We start from the raw sequence: 23,171 nt of genomic DNA on the forward strand, positions 1-23,171 counted from the left end.
ACCCTTCCCGTTATGAGCTGGACGTTTTTCTTCAAGCAGTAATTTATATTCTGGAATTTTGTGGTTTGGGGTTTTTGAGTTGTTACTTTACAACCAGGGAGATGAGCCTCTGTGCAGGGCTCATGAGTCAGACTAAGTGGAGAGGGTGGACCCTTAAACCCCGGCCTCCTCAGTTCCTTAGGATGAGTTATAACTTGGTCTCTGACTGCTGAATCATAGGCAGCGTTTGGTTTTGTTTAGTCCTTTGTACTCTAAATGTAATAAAGCCTTATATACTTAAAATATTAAAGCCATCTATCTCGCAAACATAAAATGTAAATATTCTTATTAGCTCTTCCAAATTGTTTTTTAACTTTGTTATTCCTTTGCAAATGCTGTGCTAGTATGTCATTGCTACAGTATTTCATTATTCAGAAGTTAAATGTTCTCTGCAAGAGCAGGGACAGCTAAAGTCTTGTGCGTTGCTGTGGCTGGGATACTAAGTGGGTGGAGACGCATGTGGGAGAGCCAGAGCACTTCTGTGACCTGTCACATGGATTTGACTTTGCTTTATCTAATTTAACATGCTATCATCTTAAAAATATTTGTACCCAGATTTTATAATTGGTATCTACTTGTTTCTTTGTTCATAGGATAATTCTAATTTATACATGGTTATGGAGTATGTTCCTGGGGGTGAGATGTTTTCTCATCTGAGAAGAATCGGAAGGTTCAGGTAACTCAGATTCCTGTCTTACTTCCTTGATTCTTCCCATGCTTGTGTTCACTTTCAGCCAGGATACACTGATTTCATTAACCTGTATTTTATCCATAGAAAGTATTAGGTGGAAGCATTAATAGGAGGTTATAGCATAGATGAGCTTTAAAATCCAAATGAGAACAGGATGAAGCCAATTAAATATTCTACCACTGGTAAGTATTGTGAGACGGTTTGAAGAAATTTACAAACAAAAAAAAAAACTTTAAAATACCAACATATATTGAGCAAATTAGTATCTGAGGCATATACTAATACTTGCTATGTGGTTTACAATAGCCAGTGACAGAAGCATTTATGGTAGAAGTCTGAGTAAATGTGGATATGAGGAAGAGATATGAAAATGGTAGTGACACAGCACTGAGGAGACAGAGGCAGAGGGATATCCATGAGTGAGTTCCAGGACAGCCAGGCTACACAGAGAAACCAAAACAAACAAATGAATCAATCAATAAATGTTATGATGATGATGATGAGATTATATTATAAAGCTTTTGTTATGTTGAGTTTCTTAAATACATACACAGTTTAAAGGCTTTACAATGTACTAGGTTATTTCCAACACAACCTTCTGATAGTTTTCTCTGTGTATGAGGCTCATAGCTGCTACTAGAAATTAGTAACCTTCATAAAATGAACCTAAAATTAAGACCATAACCAGTTTCTCTCAGTGTTTGGAATTCAGCTGAACCTAAATGAGTTCCCCTGGGACTGACAACTCACACTAGGCTGGTCACAGAGTTGGGCTCTCACTAGAGAAGAGCAGGGAGGCAACCATCCCTTGAGTTGCCTGAGGCCTAAGCAAAGATTGTATTTATTGACCTTTAGTGTAAGGGGAAACTACTATCTGGAGACTGTAATGAAAAGTGGCTTCTATTTGTTTGTGATAGTGTCCTTTGACTTCTTGTTTCACTTCCTTCCTGTCCCCTATCTAAGAGTCCTAGAGTCCTGTGTCCCCTGTAGTTATCCCTTGCTTACACTGAAATGTCACACTCAAACCTGTCCTAACCCCATCTTTCTTTAACACACCGCACAGTGCTGTAAAGAAAGCAGATTGATTGAAGTGGTTGAGTAGGAGGTTGTCTTTCTGAACTCTCATGTTTGCACTATATGAGCCCTAGGCCTTCCTTGTTCTCCCCCAGGGAAGGCCAGAGGGTTTAAGTCATTGCTCAGTGTGACTTTCTTCAGTCTAGTCAGTCACCTGAGTCCTAACTTACCCTGATGTCTGTACTTAAAGCTGCTAAAAGTTTTAGATTGCATATCTCTATATTTCTTCTATAAACATCAGCTTGTGTAAACAAATAAGATACTCAGCAGACCTCATATTTAGTCAAAGTTACAGAGTTTGTTGATATGTGGCCTGTATATTAGAACCTTACCTTGTTTTTGAAAACATACAGCTTGCATATGTGTGACTGTAAACATACCTAGTACAGGATTTGGAAATTCACATGACAAGATCTGCTGTGGGTTTCTGGGTTGGATTGCATGTGCTCTTCTCTGTATGCTATCTCGTGCCCTTTCTCTGGGACACCATTTGTGCACAGGAAATGCTTCAGAGCCAGTGTTCATCTTCAGGTGACACAATTAAGAGATTCTTATAATGAAATTCCTTAAACTCTTAAATGTCTGAGACAGTAAACGAAGGCTGTGAATTGGAACCTGGAGTGATGGCCCTGTAGACTACAGAATGGGCACACTGACTTTCCCGTCCTTCTCAGACCAGCTGGAATTGTAATAGCATCACCATCTCCCAGTGATAATTTGCACAAGATGACCATTTCAAGGTTATATTTTCCTCAGTTTAAAATAAGATCCTAAGTGTATCTTATATTTACAATTATATAAAGGAAGTATGTCCCAGAAATGACAGTAGTGTTTTTGAAAGCAATAGATATTTGAAAATGTGAGTTCTTCACCACCTTCTGAGTGAGAAATATCTCCACTCCATCTGCAGTAGTGTGCAGTCCACTAGTGAGCATTCATCGCCATCTGCAGTAGTGTGCAGTCCCCTAGTGAGCATTCATCGCCATCTGCAGTAGTGAGCATTACCACGCTCTTCTCTTTTCAGTGAACCCCATGCTCGTTTCTACGCGGCCCAGATTGTGCTAACGTTTGAGTACCTTCATTCCCTCGACCTCATCTACAGAGATCTCAAGCCTGAGAACCTCTTAATTGATCACCAGGGTTACATCCAGGTAGGATTTGAACACATTGCATATATGCATTTGGGAAACACTGAGAAACAGTGTCACACGTTTTGCCTCAACTGTCAATGTTTGATATTAGTGATCTGAGGGAAAAAAATTGTGTCTATCTAAGGTAAGTTCATAGTTCTGCCACTGCAGACAAGTCAATAGCACATCAGGGAGGAGCCTGTTTATATCTCCTAGAATCAAACTCCTGCAGAAAGTCACAGTAATAGCTGCGTGTGGAAGTAGGGATGAGTACCAGTTAGCCCTGTGTGGGCAGGCCGAGCAGCCGTCTGCCAGAAAACACAAAGGAAAAAGACTCCAGTGTGAAATTCTATATTGATAAGGCACTGGAAGTGAGAAATTCCTCAGGTGGCTCCCTGGGACTCAGGTGTGTGCTCTACAGACAGTGTTTGGGATCCTCCCGGCTGTGACTCTCTCCAGGAGCTCACTGTACATTAGGAGTATTAGAAAACCTGGAAAACTGCAAACCCTTTTGGTCCTAAGTGTTTTAGATAAGGGATATTCGACCTGTATTTCCTCCTTTAGTACTAATAACCCTGTGGATTGTTAATACTTTTATTGTAGCCATTTTAAAGCTAATAAGACTCAGTTACGGCCAAGTACACAGCCAGTAGTAGAGAAATTAGAATTTTAACCCAATCTAGTCTCTGAGTCCAGATGCTTTACCACTCAGTATGGGGTGGGATGAGACCTAACTACAGACTGAAATTGATGGCCTTCTCTCCTGTTCTGTTAATAGCACAGGCCATGGCGTTCTGTGGCTTACCTGGCAGCGGAGTGTCCCCGAGCCTTCCCCATGATACACTTTGTGACCAGAGACACATTGGACTTGAGGGCTGTTTTCATCAGTGCTTGCTTTCTAGTGAAACTGTTGCTTTCCTTTTTCATTCAGGGTGTAAATTAGTTGATCTAGGACCTGTCAGGCTGGATTGTTTGGGTTGTTTTGAGAGAGGTTTCTAGCTTCACTGTCTGCTCTGCGTTCACTAATGGTCGCCTCCATGAATTACTGCCGCACTGACTCTTCTTTTCGTTACTGCCACATCTTCCTTTTTTAATTTTAAGCCTGAAAGTTTAACTTTGAATTTAAGTATAGGTCATCCTTTCTCTGCCAAGTGATCACTTCAAACGTTTCTGTTTCCTTTTATAGGTCACAGACTTTGGATTTGCCAAAAGAGTCAAGGGCAGGACTTGGACATTGTGTGGTACCCCAGAGTACCTGGCCCCTGAGATCATCCTCAGCAAGGTACTGGGTTCTGTTGGTGTGCAGAGAGGCGGAGTCTGTGGGCTTCTGACAAGCAATTCCTTGACAGAAGCTGGAGGTCTTTTAAGTTATGAATTTAAATCTACCAGTGCATGATCTCTAAAGAACAGTCCGTCTAGAGTTTGGCATAGGTCAGTGTTAGTTTTACTCTGGGTCTTAGAGAAGCAGAGCAATGACCATTTGAAGCCCCAGTCAGGATTCTTCCCCAGTAGACCAGCGCGGGAGACTTTCTCCCGGTTTCTCCAAGCACAAATCTAGAGACAAGATGGGTCACTTGTTAGCTTTGTTTCAACTCACGACCTAAATGAAGAGAATTTTGAAAGTTATTTTTAATTTTAGTTTAATAGTAATAAATAGTAGTATAGCAATTAAACCCTTTAGCCTTGCTGAAACCTGGCCTGCTTTCCAAACGGTAGACTGTGGTACTAGTGCATTTACATTTAGTGTAGCAAATGTAGCCACACTTAAAGGAGTGTTTCCATTTTTGCTTTCTTCTCTGGATGGAGAAAGTAGGAAGGAAGCTGAAAAGACTGAGCTCAGAAAGGAACAAGTGAGGAGGAGAAGAGGCACAGGCCTAAAGGGCTGCAGAGACTGGGAAATTAAGTAATAATTAAAAACAAGCTTATGAACTGTCTCTCTTAAGTTAGCTTCCTAGTGTCTTACAGTCTAATTAATCCTTAAAAATTAAATATCATTGTTGGTACTTTTGCACATTTCTCCCTTTTATGCACTTAAATATGGCCATAAAAATAACTATGAAAACTTGCACACGTGTATGTATTAAGGTGCATTTCGAAATGTTCATTGTAAAAAATTTGGAGATTTAAGGAAAATGAAGAATCCCAAAAATCCTGTAGTCCTCCCACCCTAAAGGCAGTCTTTAAGAAAAGACATGTTGTATGTTTTTCTAAATGTATGTACTAATTGCAATCATGGTGAATGTATAATTTGTGTATGGTTTTTTACACATATATAGTATGCAAACATGAATATGCACATGTATGTTGCTAGTGCATGTGTGCAAATGTACCATAAAGTAGTCACTCTTCTATTGTTATTTTTTACATTTTCCTGTTGTTTTGTTTGTAGAGTTTCTGAGATTTTGTATGTAGTATAGTTTTTCCTCTATTTTCAGCAGTGGAATTGCTGAGTCAGAGGGTATAAATGTGTTTAAGGCTCTTGATATAAATGATCAAGTTGCTTTCTAAAAAGATTGTAGAATTTTAGATACTTACCAGGAGTGTGTGGTAATATCTATTTTACCACATTCCTTCGGGACTTGAGAATATTTGCTAATTTTAAAGACAATAAATGGTATCTCATTTCATTTGATTATGAGTTATATTTTCAAATATGCAATTACCACTTAGTATTCTTTGTATGTGTATACAAATCAAACTGTGAATCTATATCCTTTGCCTGTTAACTATGTATAGTGTTTTTCTATTGACCTTTAAATTTTCTATCCCACGAGTTATTTTGTAGCTGATGGATATGTTTGCTATAAACATCCACAGAATGTAAAACAGAAGTGAAAGTGAGCAGGTGGTCCCATTCCTATTAGCAAGATATTGTCCCTCTTACAACAGATCTCCTTTAAAATATATAATCAGAGGAAAAAAGGAAATCTCCATATTGTATTAGATTTTACTCAACGATTAGAAAGCTAAATGAAGCTAACATGTTGACAAAAAGGTGGAACATGGGGTTGTTGTTTTCCCCCCACATAATCTTTATCTGATGAAGACCCTGACCTATAGCAAACTTAATATAAACGTATTAATATAAACATTATCAATAGGTGTCCTCTTATAAAATGCTTATGTGGATTTTAGTAAAGTTGATATAAAAAAAATACCAGATGAGATGATCAGAACCTTTGAGTTGTATTTGACTCATAGTATATTTTTTAACTTGCCTTTTCTTTTGATATGCTGCTCACAAAACCCTATGCATGTGTTTTCCTTCCTGTGCCTTCAGGAGGTGAGACACAGACCACAGATCACAAACTTCACATGTACTTCAATGTTAATGCTGATTAAAAAACACTTCAATTTTAAGTTTTCAAAAGATACTGAAATAGACATGATTATCTCAAGTATTTTCCCCTCCTCAGATCCAAGATTACAGGCTTCTCTGAAGTCAGCTTCGTCATTCACTGTTCCAGGGATCTGATTTTGTTCAGAATGTTTCTACCTTTCCAACTCTGCTGCTGCTGACCTGTCACACAGGTCATGGTCTCATTCCCTCGCTGCTGTGAAAAGCAGCAAGAGTCTCCCACTGCAGCCTAAGAGCGTTCACTGTCAGTGTTCTCCTCGGTGACTTGAGGAATGAGATATAACAGTCCTTCTCAATATCAAACTCGAGTGTCTGGAAATTGGTCATTTCGTTTGTGTGAGCCTGTCCAGATAGGTTTTGTTCATTTCTCATATCCCGCCCCTCACAGCTGCTAACAACTGCTGCATTCACATTCATGCGTTTCCAGATCGTTTCGAAGTTACTTGTCTTCATTTTCCCTAGTAACTCGTGATGACTGGCACTGCTTCTGCCTTGTTTCAGGGGTACAATAAGGCGGTGGACTGGTGGGCACTGGGAGTGCTGATCTACGAGATGGCCGCTGGTTACCCCCCATTCTTTGCAGACCAACCAATTCAGATTTATGAGAAGATCGTTTCTGGAAAGGTCAGTGATACCTGTAATTGTTCCTTTCTTCCTCGTTATCTGGGTGTGGTTTCAAGTTGGCAGGTTAGAGGCACAGCCCGTTGTCAGGCACTTCCCTAAACTAGGAGGAGTAGCAATACTCTGTCCTGCTGACAAGCCCGTCAACAAGGTTATAAGGCAGCTTCCCTTTTCAGAACTTTGGTTTTGTTTATTAAAAAGAAAGTATCATTGTAATTATTTGCAGTATTCCTGTAAATGGGAATTATGATCTCATGTGGTTTGCACTTGGACAACAGTTTTAGGGACTGTTCTTATGTAACAGTTCTAAAAACAGACTTCTTATTTGAATTACATCAAAATTAGAATTGATTTTAGCAGAATTGCTTATGTTTAATGTGATTATAATGGAGGCTAATTTTTAGCAAATAGGAAACAATAATCAGCCTTGACCATGAGTGGACTGAGCCCGTGACATTGCGGTAGATCATTCCATGAACTCTACTCTTGCCTTCTTAGTCTGCATTAAAGGCAGTCATTCTCACCGTCACTCATGCCTGAGATCACTTCTGGAGTCACGGCTGTGCGTTTCAGGAGAGAAGGGAAGCACAGCTTTTGTAGCTGTGGGGGCAGAGACAGCCCACAGGAAAAGGCATCTTCTCTAAGCCTGAGGCCTCACAGGGGAAAGGAGAAAAACAGCTCCTGCAGATTGTCCTCTGAGTGGCACTCACCCGCCCTTCCCCCACAGAAATAAATAGCTGTGACTAACCTGTGAACGTTTGCAGGGGGGCTTTCTGTGCATTGTAGCAGCATCTGTAGGGAGCGGGCCTTGCATTTCTTGCTCATATTTCTTACACCACATCCTTCACCTGTCATTCTAGTTTTCTGTGAAAAATGCTACCCTGGAATGGACCGTTGGCTTTAAGGGACCTTGTTCTGAGAAGGATGCACTTGCCTTTTGGTTGTTGTACTCTGTGACCTTCTTAGGCAAAGATAAGTGTAATCCACCTTTAGACTAGAAGAAGCTAGAAGTGAAATTCTCCATTTATTTCTACCTCAGCCAGATTCTTATTCTGAATTTTTGTTAAGCTGAATTCAGCATCCGTGAATTTAAATTTTACAGTGTTAAATATTCACAAGGTACCATATATCCAATAACATAATAATTTAGCCTTTATGCTAGGACTGAAATTTAAATTGTAGCTGCTCCACAGTGAGGCTGCTAGGAATACACGTACTCGTCACTCTCTGTTTCAACACTGGGGATTCCTGCCTCCACACAGCAGTGTTGTCCAAACCTCACACTGCCCGTGCCATCTACAGGCTTCATGAGATACTTTTTCCTTGTATTTTGCTACATTTTTCTGGGAGGTATCAATATTGTGTTAGTATTCACAAATTAGGGGGCTAACCACAGGAATTAATCTTAACTTTGTCCCAGGTGAAAAGCAAATGCCTCTTGCAGGTGAATAAACTGGGCATGGTGTTGAAGGAGGGTCATGGACGCAGTGTGTCTTCAGGAGGACGCTCTTACTGACGAAGATGCCTGCTGCTCTCGCTCCATTTGTAGCTCTGTATCTCAGGCTTCTTCCCTTGTAGTTGTTTTCCCTCGCAGAGTTTGAAAGAAGATTGATGTGCACGGAATAAAACATGACAGAAACTTAGCAGATAAAGAAGTGCTTTTGTGTTTTAGAATGTGGGGCTGGGGATCTGACTCAGAGAACTGGCTCTGTTGAGGACACTTGCTGCTCTTGCTGGGGTCAGGGTCTGGTTCCCAGCACCTACCTGGAGCTCTCAACCTCTGGGAACTCAGGTTCTAGGGGATCTGATGCCCTCTTCAGGTCCTTTACCCACGTATGGTACAGTGAACCCATGCAGGCACACACATACACATAAAAATTACCAACCTTTAAAAGGAAACAAAGTGAAAAGTGAATACTTAACTTTCAAAAGAGAATAAGAAACAAAGATCATATGAGGCCTAGTAAGAAAACTGAAATATATTAAAGCTATAAGCGAGAATATGTTATTAATGCAAAATAGAAATGTAGGCTAGACAGAAATGTAGATGTTAAAGGAATGTTTCAAATAAATGAACTGAAGGTAACCAGAAAGTTCCTGAACCTTTTCTCTACTACTTTATACTTCTTCATAAAAGAAATCAAATTATAATAAAGATGCTGTGTAAACTAAATTTATGTGTATTTAGAATAACTGCTTTAGTTAAAATGAGTGCATCTACCTTGGTATGAATTAACCTCAGTTTGACAGTCATTCTTCCTTGGGCAGCATTGTCTCAGCAGTTTGTGAATTTTTCTCACTTCGTGTCAAATTTTAACATTTGTATTCAATAACTTAATATGTTCTAAAACATTAACTATTTAAAATATAATCATACTTTTTTAGAAGCATCAACTTTGTTACGTCATGATGGAAGTGATTTTCACAATTTAGAAATCTGACAGATGTTTGGTGCTTTTTTATTTAGCTGAAGGTATCAGATTCTCTCTCCATGTTGGATAGATTTCTATCATTTTCCCATCAAAAGCAAAATTCATGGCATGGGATGTTGCCAGTGTGCCATCATTAGAATCCATGTGTGTGAAACACAAGCCGCAGTCATCAGTTCCCCTTCACGTTGCTGCAGCGTTCAGATCCAGCAGAGGCTCTGCTGCGAGGCCGTTCCTGCCTCTGCCAGCTAGCTGATAGGCCAAGTTGGAAGTTAGCTAGCTTTAAGGTTTTCATAATTCATGCCATTCAAACCCAATATTCGTCTTATATTTGGGGAGTTTGTGTTTATAATTTTCAATTGTTTTTCATTCAAGGTTATTTTTTTCTTCTGGGAGACATGGTGCATCCTTATACTCTTAGAGCTTGGAGGGCAGAGGCAAGAGGTTCATGAGTTCAGAACCAAACTGGGTTTTATGGAACCATCTTAATAACAACAAAAAGAAACAAAGGAATGTCTTTGTCTAATCTTTTCTAAGGCGTATTACATAATGCAACAATATTTCATATTGATTCTGTTCTAAAACCATATAATAAGATGGGTACAATGTCAAAGTTAAAACTTAAGTTATTATATTATTAATTCACTTAAATACATACATTTGAACATTAGATTGTTAAGTAATTTCTCTACTACAATATTTTCACCCAAACTGGTATTTTAAATACACATAAAGATGATCAGTCAGCTTTTAAACTGTCTTCTGCATGTATCTTGCTTTTGAAAAAACAGAGGAGGTGGCATTTAAATGTCAGATTATTACTGACTATTGAGGTTTGGGTTTGAAAATGAGCAGTTGACAGGAAGCGTTTACAATCCTGCAGTTACTGTGCCCTCCGTAGCCATGCTGTGCACTGTCTTTCTGTCTGTAGTTTTGGCATTTCGTGTCTGAGTGCCAGTAATCTATAACGAGAATCAGATGTGGTTTCCACAGCAACTCGCTCTGGATGTGGTACCCATGGCAATATGAAAGTCAGCACTGGGTTCAGAAATGGTGTGTGAAGACAGAGTAACCAAATAGTCTTAGCCTCACTATATTAAATGTAAATATTATTATAATCTCAATGAGCAGCAAGAGGATAGTGCAGGAAATCTAGATACTAATCAAAGAGTGCACTAATTTGCTGAAGAGAAACCAGCATTTACATGAAGGGTAATTGATTAGTAGCCCAAAGGTCATTCATTTCCTTCTGGGTCAGGATCCCAAAGTCTGTGTCCAGGCTTATGCCTCTGGGAGGACTCAGAAGGTCCAGTATACACTGGTGATTGGGCCTCGGTTTGTTCCAGCCAATGGGTACATAGCAGATGAGCACAGAGAAAAGGCAGTCCAGGCAAGTCCAGAAGAGATCAGCACAGGTCTGCAGGAGCCTCTCTGCAGAGCCACAGGGATACGTTTAACTACCCTAATATGAACTCACCAAAACACACATGTGGGGAATGTTTTATGTCAGTAACAGCCATGAGAGACTCAGTACCCAGTGTCTTCATTGGCAGCTCATCGCCCACACACCCTCTTCTTACCACAGAGGTAAGTTTCCTGGACTCCAGAATGAAAGCACACATTCAAATAAACCTTGTTATCTATAGTAAACCTGTGCACAGCGAAACACACTTGCCCAGGGAAGGTGTCATACAGTGTAAGGAGCAGCCACCACTCAAGGTCCCAGGTCTCTGACAGACACAGAACTTGGAAGCAGCCATCTGTAAGGCTCTCAGTCTCAGTCTACTACATGCATCCTGTATCCTAAACAGTAAACACATATGCAAATACACTGCTATGTGTTTTTTTGAAGGTATTTTTATTGCTGGTTTTTTTTTTTGTTTTTTTTTTTTTTAGGAAGCATCAATGCCATTTTTCGCTTAGCTTTGGCTATAGTTAATTTGACCTAGAAATAGTCAAATGTTATCTTCTTTGTACTGGATCTCATGTGTTGAAGGTTGGCGCCGAGCTCAATGTGTAGCCAAACAAGACTTTGAACCTCTAATCCTCCTGTCTCCACCTCCCGAGTGCTTATGCCAGGAAGACCAGTTTTACGCTGTGGGTGCTAGGAGGAGACTGGGGCTTCTTACATTCTAGACAAGCACTTGACTGCCTGACCTGTGTCCCCGGGCCCTAAATATTGTGCCCATGAAATACAAAAACAGTTGTACTATTTTCATAAAACCCAGGATCATTTTTAACATTTTTGTTCTGTTGATTTAATAAGATAATCTTACTGGCCTGGTGAGCGGACTATCTAACACTGTTGAAAAGAGAGTGATGTAGTCCTCTGCACCCATCTAGATTTATTAGTTCCCCTTAGAGACAGTGCTTATAAATGTATTTTAATGCCCCAGCTCTCTTTTCACTTAGGAAATGAAGCTGATGAGTGTTCCCCTGAGGACCAGTGTCAGTATTGGCATATCTATAGAAAGCCTAGTGAATAAAAATGCTTTATCTTTAGAAAATTTAATTAATGTGTAGCTTTTTTGCTAGATAAACCCTTTACTGAGATTGCAATAGTTCACTTAGAGAAATGGTTTATTAAAATTTATTCCAATATGCTGTGATCAGAAGTTAATAGAGTACCACTCGACGCAGTGTTCAAACTGTTTTAAGTCATTTAACGTAGTAAGTTTATTCCAGTGCATAAAAATTGGTTCTAGTCATGTAATCTTTCCCCCATGCCAATAATGCAGAGTATTAGCAAGACTTTCCCTCCATCAGTCAGAAATTAATTTTATAACATATAATTCAGCTCAGTGAAGACAAATTTGATTCTGTCTTATTTTATTGCTAAGTGTCAGGGGTGGGTTCAGTAAAAGCATTTAGTACATTTAAATCATGTATACCATAACAATATGCATTGATTTACTTTTGGATGTAACTTCACTTTTGAGCAATAAGTGTATCTATTTAAATTTGTAGAAAATAATAGTTATTCAAAAACTGAAACTCATGAACCTGTAAGTGGTGCTGAGAGCAGAGCAGTTTCTCACTCTGCTCAGCTCAGACTGAGCCTCACATGTTATATAATGTAATGTGATAAAGCCATGTAGGATACCATCTGTATGCACAGTGCTGTTTTTATAAAGCAAAGCTAGGGCCATCCATTCGATCAAAATTTCAACAGTGACTATATTTGGATATTTTGGAGATATGGTTTATGGACTTCTATCTTCCAAGCTCCTTCCTTGATTTTTCAGCCTCAGAACATTTAGGTGGTATTCTAATAAAAAGGCTGAAAAGATGGGAAATGCATTACTATTAGGCATAATAAAATAAAAGCCATAACATTTTCATAAATGTTGTGTAAATTTCACTGTCAAATAAAATATCTTCTCTCATATTATAATTGGATAAATTGAGATTGAAAAAGGTGAAGAGTTTTTCCATAGGTCACAGAATATGTATATAATTCAAGTTGAGATTGCAAGTTGGAATTATTTCTGCTGAGATTTGACCAGGTGTGGTGGTAGGTGGCTGTCATCCTTGAGACTAAAGAGGTTGAGGTGAGATGCTCACCAGTCCCCAGGGGTTTGAGGCCAGTGTGGCAACATTACAAGAGCCTGCCGCTTGGGTCAGGGATCGAGAGTGTAAATAAACAGATTCCTACCATTTTTACCTCCTGATGCCACAGCCAACACACAGGGCAAATACTCTGGCTCTGCCTTTGACTACGCTTTTCACAGTCTCCACTGCCAGTACCCTTTGGGTACAAGCACATCCTGCCACTCCTGTAATGTGATGGATGAGGCTGCAGTCAGTGGGAACACTCGGGCTCAGCATGCTGGGATGTTAGAACCAAAAACAAAATGAAAACAAAACCAAAGGAAAAGCTTTTCTCTGATTTCCCCATAGTCTTCAGAGTAGAAATCAAAGCTCTTCCAGGGTTGCTTTGTGAGGAGCCACGTCACGTTTTTAGAAGGTCACTCTGTTGTCTCATTAGTTAGCATCTGCCTTTCTCAGACTAAAAGTCCCCTTACTTTGTTTTCTGTGTGTCCCAACCACATCAGTGCCTAGCACACAGTAGATTTACATCAGGAGTGGATTCAGATTCATGCATTTATTAAGGTCAGTGTACATGGTCAGGCCAGGTTTACATGTTGGATACAGCTTATTGGCTGTGATCTCTGCCCAAATGCTGTGGTTTCCATCTTTGGTGCCCCACCCTGGAGGCACTAAGTGGTCTTCTGTGTATTTTAACACTGCACAGTTCTGATGCTCATCATCTGCTACGGTATTCCTTACTTTGTAGTCATTGTTTCTAGTAGAAAAGGTGAAAAGTTACAGAGAAGCTTTAAGCTTAAGCTTTCAGCCATCTGGATGACTCTGGATACCATCTTTAGCCTCTTAGTCATGGGAGCGCTGCAGAACAATGAGATGGGTGTGCACCAAAATCCAGATGTCTCTTTGGAACGTAGCTCTGTCTCTTCACTCTGCGGTCTTAAGCACGCCATTTGATTACTGTGCATCTCAGTTGTCTCGCCCATGCCTGTAAAGTAAGTGCTGCAACGTACCTAAGCTCCCAAACCTGCATTTTAATATTGCATCTCCTGAGTTGTGGCTGGCAGTTTGGTGTTATTTCTCAGTAGTAGAATTCTGCTCAAAGTTTTTCTCTAGCAAATGTGATGGTTTCCTATGCTGGAAAGGGCAGTGTGAGCGTTTACAGCCTTTTTCATACTGCATTTACTGATATTTTCCTATGGTACTTCCCCTGTGATTACAAGTTTAAGCTGTATATCTCTGAGAGGTTTACAGAGAGGTGCAAGGGGCTCTCTCCTGAATATGAGTGAGCCTTCTGATACTGCTCAATTTCTAGAGGCCGCACTATGTTCTTAAAGGGAGTTCACCACTGAAGCAAAGCTCTCCTAGAAGTTTAGCTTCTACCTAAATCGCACTTATCCTTTAAGACTATGGTATGTCATGAAAAGTGTTTGAGGGTCGCCTCTACCTTCTCCCGTTGACATAATGATCTGGCCTTGAGAAAAGCCTGTATGAAATCAAGAGAGAACTAGCCGGCAATCTGAAATCTTCCTCACTGCTATGTCTGTGCAGGTCCGATTCCCATCGCACTTCAGCTCTGACCTCAAGGACCTTCTCCGGAACTTGCTGCAGGTGGATCTGACAAAGCGATTTGGAAACCTGAAGAATGGTGTGAGCGACATCAAGACCCACAAGTGGTTTGCCACCACCGACTGGATTGCTATTTACCAGAGAAAGGTGTGGGTCTACTCCTAACCTAAAGCCTCTGAGACGTCGTACAGCAGGGGCACTGAGCGTCAGCACATCAGAGAGGTTGTGTTGACGTCATGCAACAGGGGCACTGAGCGTCAGCACGTCAGAGAGGTTGCATTGACGTCATGCAGCAGGGGCACTGAGCGTCAGCACGTCAGAGAGGTTGTGTTGACGTCATGTAGCAGGGGCACTGAGCATCAGCACGTCACAGTTCTCTCACTTTTTAAGCTAATCCTCCACAGGGTCAATCCAAAGTGCCTTCTCGTATGTGAAAGAGAACGCCTGCGCGGTTTCATTCATAAATCTTCCCTGGCCGTGCTAACTCTTGACAATACTGTGGAAGCTAGATTTTAGACAGTATTCTACAGGCTTGCATTTCAAAACTGATAAAGGTCATATTAAAAATATAATGTATAAATGAATCCACTCCAGAATCAGGGCATAGCCAAACGAACGCTGAATCAGCTTAAGTTCTGGGAACGTTTTCAGTTTTAGTTTGGCCTTGCTGTGGATATTAACCAGGATTGCAACTTTTTTCCATCATTCTCGGGAAGATCCAGCCTTTTCACACGCTAAGTCCTCTTGCATGTCTGCCTCTCAGTTCCCAAGGATTTTTTTTCCAGTTTGTCCACCTTTCATATTTTAATGAATTCTTGAAGTTAAATTTCTGCCTCAGTGTGGTGGTTTCTCTGAAGCATGTCCTTTCTTGCTTTTCTATGTGCTCACTCTCATTTCAGAGTATTTCATGGGAACAGGAACTTTCTCCCTTGTTTTATATCCTGTCCCTGGCGAGAGCCACTGATGTGTGCACCTGCTTGTAGCCAGATCCCTAACCAGTACCCATCGTTCCACAGATGCAACTGCCCTTTGTCCATTTGAAACTTCTTTAGGAGAGATGAAGTTCATGCTTGGGGAAAGTGCAAACAAATTATCTGACATCACTATATTTTGTCTTTTAAGGAATTATTGATTTACTTACCACTCCTCCAACTAGAAAGTGGCGCCCTGTGCTGGCCCCGGGCACTCTTCATGGTGCTAAGGGTGTGGTGAGATTAGTGAAGTGGGTCTCACTCCGCCAATTCCGACCTCAGCATTAAAGGGATCAGAGGCAAATCAGTCTGCTGTGCTAATAGCAAAGGAATACAGAGAGACTTCACACATGAGAGTCTAGACTAAAAAGATTCTAAAGGATGTGAAGCTAAGGCAGTCTGAACATTAGTTGTAAATACAAGTTTAACTCATCTAGAGCATTACTGTAGCACCTGGCTAAGCAGAGGACAACTCCAGCTGGCCAGTGTGTATTTAAAAGAAACTCACTTTGCTCCTGAGGTAAGCGTGGTAACAGCCCCAGTAGCAGCAGTATGTAACTTAATAGTAAGTGCTTTGCTGTGGAAAGAAATTGGGAAATTTAAGAAAAGATTTTGCTATGTTAACTTTATCTCTCCCTTCCGTCTTGAATGCTGAGTTAAAAATAACTCTCATGAAGTGTGTATATTTAGCTTCCTCTTCCCAGCCCCACAAAAACCACAGCTTCTGATGTTTCAGAAGCTTGCCACATCTCACGATAAACAACCACAGCGCACATTTCCTGAGGGAAGAAAATTTAATACCCTATTTCATATTAAAAGCAGTTTTTCTAATTCATTAAAATTTAAAAGATTGTAAAAACAAAGCTATAAAAGAACTTTAAAATTCAGCTAATAGAAAGCTTAGCAAGCCTGAAGCAGGCTGAGGGCAGCAGGGTGCCAAAGCTCACAGCCAGGGCCTGGGGGTGTGGCCTGTGTGACATGCTCACAGATAAGGGCCCTGGTGATGAAAAACGACTTCTCAGCTCATAAAGCACGCTTGTGCCTCTTGTAGACCATTCGTTAATAAAACGAATTCTCATGAGCTTGAAGTTTTCCTGTGAAAAAGAAAATATATGTTTTTTAAGGGTTTTTGCTTTGTTTGCTTTATTTTGCTGGTAAAGACATAGCTAGGTAGAGAGAGCTGCTTTAAGCAACAGTGCTCCCACATCAGCTTTGGATCCCAAGTTCACCAGGTTCAAGTCTCAGCATGTTACCACTTTACAATCTGCCTGCCTCCTCTTCTGGGTTTTGTATGGTGTGTGTTTGAGATGGAGTCTCACTCTGACTATGTTGGTCCATCCTTAAACCTGGTGGGGTGGGATGGTCCTCTGGCTGTGGCTTTCCAGGTGCTAGGATTATAGGTATGAGCCAGAATGTGGGCTTTTAAAGTTTGCTCTGACATTATTATTAAAAGGAAGGTACACAGTGTTTAGTGGCACATTGTTTCATAAAACATTAGGATTTTACATGTCACCTGTTTAACTTGTTGTTCCAAATCTTTATGAGAAGGGAAGGCTGATTCAACAGGAAGGAGAGGGAGCAGGGGAGAGAGAGAGACCTGAACTCTGAACCTAGGTTCGACCAACCACCCATTACAGTATGATCTTGAGCACATTGTTTCGACTGTGTAAACATAGCCTTTATCACTCTCTAAAGTGTGGGTCGAGAACAGTAGGAAGCTCGGTATGTTGAGAAGGACTAGGCAGGTAAGGCCTGGCTCCTTTTATGCTCAGGTAATTTGATGAGTAGACAAACATGGAATCCTCCTACCCTAGACGTGACTAATGTTGACAGTGGGCGTCTTCCCACTCCTTGCCACGTTCCTTGTCGCTGCTCTCTGCCTTGGTCGTAGTTCCCAGCTTCAGTCTTCTGTCACAGTTAGTACACATCCCACTGGGGGACCTCATCCCTCATCCCAGAACCTTTCTGAAAGAGTTTCCTTGCCACCTGCTTCCTCCTAGCACTTAGCGATCTCATTTCTTGTTTATTGTTGTAGAGTAACTCTCCTGGTGTTCCGTAAGCATTGTTAAGTAGCCTTGATTTAGCCCCTTAGTAGTACAAAACTATTATGCACTTGACTCTGTTTCTGAATAGAACATGCTTCTATATTTGTTCCACTATTTTCTGGCACTCAGCAATTTTAAAGTTCCCCATATAGTTACAACTTTTTTATAGAGAATTATCTGTATTTATCCCTTGTAAATTTAGCAGAAAAACTTTACTCTTCTCCAGCCAGTTTTAGAAATTCACATTTTTCTGTAAAATTATCCCTGTTTATTATTACTGATTCTATCTATACTGTTATATTTATTGTTAGCCAGTGTTGTACGAAAGTATGTATTTCTGTGATGTGTGTGTGTGCCTTGTTAAAGAGTTCTGATGTATAAAATTGGGCATGGTGGTGCATGTCTTTAATCCCAGTACTTGGGAGGCAGAGGCAGATGGATCTCTGAGTTCAAGGCCAGCCTGGTTGATAGTCAGGGCTACATAGAGAAACCCTGGCTTAGAAATATATATATATATATATTTCTGATGTAGTTTGAATCTTTCATACTAATATTTTATAGATAGAATTTTCAGCTGATTGTTAGTAGCACTGCTAATCCCTGTGCTGCACAGCAGCCCGTGCTCTTGCTGGAACTGGGGCAGAACGGAGTTGCTGCTGTTCATCCAGACTTGATGTGTTTCAGAAAGGGCCTGACGTTTCCCAAACTGTAAAGTGCTAACTAAGCTTACCCTGTGAAGCATTTGGATGGACTGCTGAGTCTCAGTTATCAGTGAAGCAGGGGTGAGGAACACAAAGAATAGTCAATTCCTTAGTAACTAAATTTAAATAGCTCACAGCCATTTGTTCTGTAGCTAATGTTTATGAGCAATGAAATAGCAAAATGCACCTAGCAGAAAAAAATATATATATAAATAGAATAAAGAAGTGGCCTGAACCACTCAGACTACCCAATCATCTCTAGAGATGGCCTGATTCTAAACCATGTCTGCCTTGCTCATTCTGTGTAGGTCAGAATGCAATCCCGAGCACAGCATGCCAGACAGCCTAATCTCCACTCAGACTTACTCCTTACCTTGTTCTTTGCAACTGTAGTTATATTTTCATGTTATCTTATCAATATATCTTATCTATAACCTATGATATATAGATACAGTCATGCATGAAAATAGCTTATAAATGAGTAATCACCTGTGTATTGACGAGGTATACTGGAAAATAGTTAATGAGGCAATGTCTGTACAAAGAAGAAAGGCCCCTGGAGAGTTTGATGCCTGCTTCGGGAATTAGCCATCTACATTCGGTGAACTCTGTTTTGTGGTGTTTAAAATAGGGATGAGAGTGCTTTTCTTGGAGAGCGGGTTGAAGTGGAGGTGGGTGGACGAAACAACTGTGTGCTCATGAGTCCGACGGACGCCCTGTAGATTACAGCACTCCTGTCAGCTTAAGGCCTTTCCCTCGCGCATAGGGGAGACTTTTATTTTCCCAGTCAAGGTAAAGAAAATGTTTGAAATTCGACAGTTCTGTGATTCAGTGAGATAATTTCAACTTAGACTTTTGATATTCAGAGGTTTTATATACACAAAAGTTTAAACATATCAAATTTATTAGTTAACCTCAGGAGAAATAAATTTGAAAGAAAATAGTAAAGGCTTTGACGATAAATTGATAAAGTAAAGCTAAGTAGTTTTCTAAGCCTAGAACCAGCATTTTGATACTGGTCACTGCTTAACCGGGAAACCTCGCTAGTATTCTGTCACAGTTCTCAGATGAAAATGTGAGATTCTAGCTACCCTCTAGTGCCTTGCATACCAAGGGCTTACTAATTTAAACGTGCAAGAATGAGTGCATGCTGGGGCTTCACCATTCTCAGTGGCTGCAAGTTTCTGAGGAGTTATTCTTTTTCTGATTTTCCTCTTGATGTCCGTTACAGGTTGAGGCTCCATTCATACCAAAGTTCAGAGGCTCTGGAGATACCAGCAACTTCGATGACTATGAAGAAGAAGAAATCCGTGTGTCTATAACAGAAAAATGTGGAAAAGAATTTTGTGAATTTTAGGGAGGAAAAAGATTGCCTCGAGCTCACACTCAGTCTTTGCACGCTGTCGAGGTGGAAGGTGGAGCCGAGCCCTGCTTGTCGAAGCAGTTACCAAGTTCCTTCATTCCAGCAACTGAGTGAGGTCCTTATTGCGTCATCAGTGTGCACCTGCAACCACCTGTGTACCAAGGCACCGCTCCGCAGGCACTGGCCGTGCCATAACACAGTGTCCACCACTTTCCTACTGTTGGCTGTTTTCTCCACCCTCCTGCATCCTTTTCATAACTTCTCTGACCAGTGCTCCGTTTTATTTTCTGGTGTTTCAGATGGCAGTGTTATGGCTGTGTGTTATTTAAAAGGAAAGCTGCGTGTTGCTTTTTGTAGTTTGGAGCGATATTTTTGCTGACCAGTGGCTTGAAGATAAACTCTAATGATTATTTTTATTTCGAGTAGCTCGGACTCAGTTTTGCCAAAACTCTTAATAATTTTTGCAGATGGAATGTCTTATCACAAGGGGATTTGCCTACATGAAGATAATAACTTTCAGGAGTCAGTGACGGGGCGATAAACTCAGTGGCTGCTAGCAGTTTGGTTCTTGGACCAGAGCCTTCATTCCCTTTGCCTTTTAATAGTCTTCTCTCTGTGAGACAGTGAGTGACCGGAGAGATTCTTCATTTGTCAGGAAAAGTGAGGGACGTGGTTCCTTGCCTGGCTGACTCCCTTGGTACCAACATCTCTGTGTGTTAGACAAGAGTCTGAAGGTTTCAAAGCCTTCACTCTTCTGTGAGGGTTTTAGCCAGTATTTTAAGAAAACATGACCGGTAAAATTTCTCAGCTAGTCCACATCGTCTGTTTCTTAAGGGAAACGAGCAACTAAAGGGAACATGGATTTGGATAAATAGTAAGTCAGCGAAAACCTTGATCCCTGCTTACAGCTTAGAGGTGCCCTCCTTCACGGGACATTTTCTGTTTGCTTTGGTTCGTACCAGGTAAGAACAGAAACTGCCGTTGCCTACAGTCTGTGTGTTAAAACTTCAACTTTACCCCGCCCTGCTCAGCGGTGGGGAAGGGAGGCAAAGCTTAAGAAACTGCCACATTTGTGTTTTATTCCGAGGTGTGATATCTTTAGATACATCAGAATTTCTAACCTCTTCTTTGTAGACAGAGTATATGATCATGCAGATACAGTTCTAATATTTGCGTTCCCTTGGTTTTTTTATACTTTTTGCCAAGAGACTTCACAATGTTGCCATCAGGAGGAAATTTCAAGCACTCTTGCACATTAGTTCAGTGTTCCTTTGGGAATAAATGGCTTGACTTTTTTCTTTTACTATTCTTTCATTGCTTTTAATTTTCCCATCTCATTTTTTTCTCTGTATCAGTGACCTACCTTAAATGATCAGCTCACCCAAATGGTTTAAAATATTCCATTTCATGAGTGATCAACAAGCATATAAGATTGTTTTGCGTCAAACAAACCCTAATGTATATATATATATAAACCTCTATCTGCTTCCTCACTGGTGCAGGTAGGTCATTGACACCACTCTTGTTCATATGCGCCACCCTCACTAAACCCTTGAGGACACTGAGGTCCTCGCCGAGACGTCCCCTCCACCTAGCTGCATGTCTTTCGGTTGTCGAGTGTCTCTGCATGGCATTGTTCCACAAAGACAGAGAATGATTTCAGTTGGTCTACCTGTATTTAAAATGTGCAAGAAAAATTGAAATACTCTGCTGTAGCAAGTTTTATGTAACAAAGATATATCATTGTGTTAATAAATTAAAAGCGTCATTTGTACAAAATACTTTTAGCTTTTTGTATTTCATTTAAATCCAAGAACATGCTGATCATTGTGTTTTATGTATGCTACAAATTCTCTGGTAGCATTGTTGTATATTACTGTAAAATTGTTTCAATAAATCATGGGGATAACAATTTGATTGTTATAATTTAGTTTTCAAAAATTGAACAGATTTCTATGAATCCTAAAATATTTTTTTCTATGAAAGTATTAGTACCCAGCTAGAGTCTGCCCAGGTAGACGACCCCTCAGCCATTCCATTTTAGCGTCTGTTTTAAGTACATGAGCAAACCGTCAGACGTGTCAAAGGGGTCTAATTCTGGCTAATCAAGTACACTAAATTGGAACACTTTTAACATACCTAAAATTCCCATTTTTAGCCACAGTGTAGCCAAAAAGTTAAACTTTAAAGTTTGAAATAAGTCAGTGGCAAAAACCAGTATTTTACTTAAATTTTATTACACAAAACAGAAGAAATGATGTTTTTGCCCAGAATATAAAGAATAGCATTGTGCAGAAAGGAACCATGAGAGGACAGTGAAACTTACCAGAGTGATGTCCGCTGCAGAGAGCTAGAAGGTACTTTCTGGGGTCCCTTGCAATTTCCTGTGTTAGGTCAAGGTTCCCTCTGTATCTAATGCTCTTAAGGGATGTCATACTTTGAAGTAAGTTTCTATACAGTGATACATTTCTGTGCATCCTTCCTCTTACATCTGACAACATTCTGAAAATCCCTTGACTATCATAAGATTCTTGTCTGACCCATTCCTTTCTCCCCCACTGATGCTAAATATCAACTTGATATCAAACTGTCAGCCTACCAAAAAGATTTCGTGGCTTATGGGTATTGCTGTCTTGTTCTTGGTGTGTTCCTGTACTGATTGCCCCTTGGTCTGAAAAACTTGCTCAGTGTAAACCTAGAACTAGATGGCTATCCTTTTCCCACCGACTGTTTTCCTTTCCTTCTGCTTGTTGTAAGAATCCAATGAAATAATGTATGTAAAAACACCCTGTAAAACTGTAAGCTTTCGGTGTGAGATGTAAGGTGTGTTGTTATTTCATTACTTCTCTGTTTAGAGTGCAATTTCCTAAGCACTACTATAGCTAGGAAATGCTGAAAATGTGTTTTTTAATTCATCAGTAACCACAAAATTAAAGTATCTTCAAAGGTTAAAAGCTGTTGAGTCTTGAATCCTAGCCAAAGCCCCTCATCCTAGACTTCTCTTCTGCTGATGGTGTGGATGACCTAGTTTTCAGGTGGTTGGAGTGATGTTGGCGGCTCAGAGCTGAGCAGGGAGAACAGCACCTCCTCTCTTCAGGTTCAACCTTGACCGCGGCACTGCTGGGTGTGCCCGGGCTGCCCAGTGGCTCTACTTCCTCATTTTGCTCCAGATTCCTCCTAACGATGGGGTGTATTTGTGAGTTTGGTGCTGCGAGACCCTTATGCTGACTGTGCAGAGCTAGGAGCACATGCTTTGCTCTTCAGGACCTCCCTGGAGCTCTCCTCCACCCTTGCAGCTAGGCTGTTCAGTGTGCGAGGCCTGAGAAATCGGCAGTTTTAGATAATTGTTTTAATACCTTTCAGTTTTGTTTTATGATCATTGCAAACATTTACAAATACTCATGCATTTTCTAACATGATTCTTATTGTTTCTAGTGTTAATTTTTTTAGTCATTATCAGGGCTGAATATAAATCTCAGTTTTCTCATTTTTTCTTATAAAGCTCTGGGTAGGTCTTTATCCTATAACTATTATTATTTGAGACCCAATTAACAATAAAGTTTCTCTTCTTCACAGATGTTGAATGTGAAGATAAATATTTGTTTTCATTTAGCTTTTCTGAATATGTGCTTGA

The 23,171-nt window shown here is 40.4% G+C and overlaps 1 protein-coding gene across 6 annotated transcripts in view; it reads left to right on the forward strand.

Moving 5' to 3' along the window:
* Positions 1-22,491, forward strand: part of Prkacb (protein kinase cAMP-activated catalytic subunit beta) — an 86,643-nt gene extending 64,152 nt beyond the window's left edge. For all 6 annotated transcript variants that reach the window (XM_048453621.3, XM_048453620.3, XM_048453624.3 and 3 more), the window contains 6 exons: positions 633-715; positions 2,829-2,955; positions 4,121-4,216; positions 6,794-6,916; positions 14,440-14,604; positions 19,406-22,491. In XM_048453621.3, coding sequence (XP_048309578.1) covers positions 633-715; positions 2,829-2,955; positions 4,121-4,216; positions 6,794-6,916; positions 14,440-14,604; positions 19,406-19,531 — 720 coding nt within the window. In that variant the 3' untranslated portion in view covers positions 19,532-22,491. The remainder of the gene's footprint in view (positions 1-632; positions 716-2,828; positions 2,956-4,120; positions 4,217-6,793; positions 6,917-14,439; positions 14,605-19,405) is intronic.
* Positions 22,492-23,171: the final 680 nt, after the last annotated feature.

Source organism: Myodes glareolus, chromosome 17 (assembly GCF_982192425.1).
Source record: "Myodes glareolus chromosome 17, mMyoGla1.1, whole genome shotgun sequence".
In the NCBI taxonomy this organism is placed as follows: Eukaryota; Metazoa; Chordata; class Mammalia; order Rodentia; family Cricetidae; genus Myodes; species Myodes glareolus.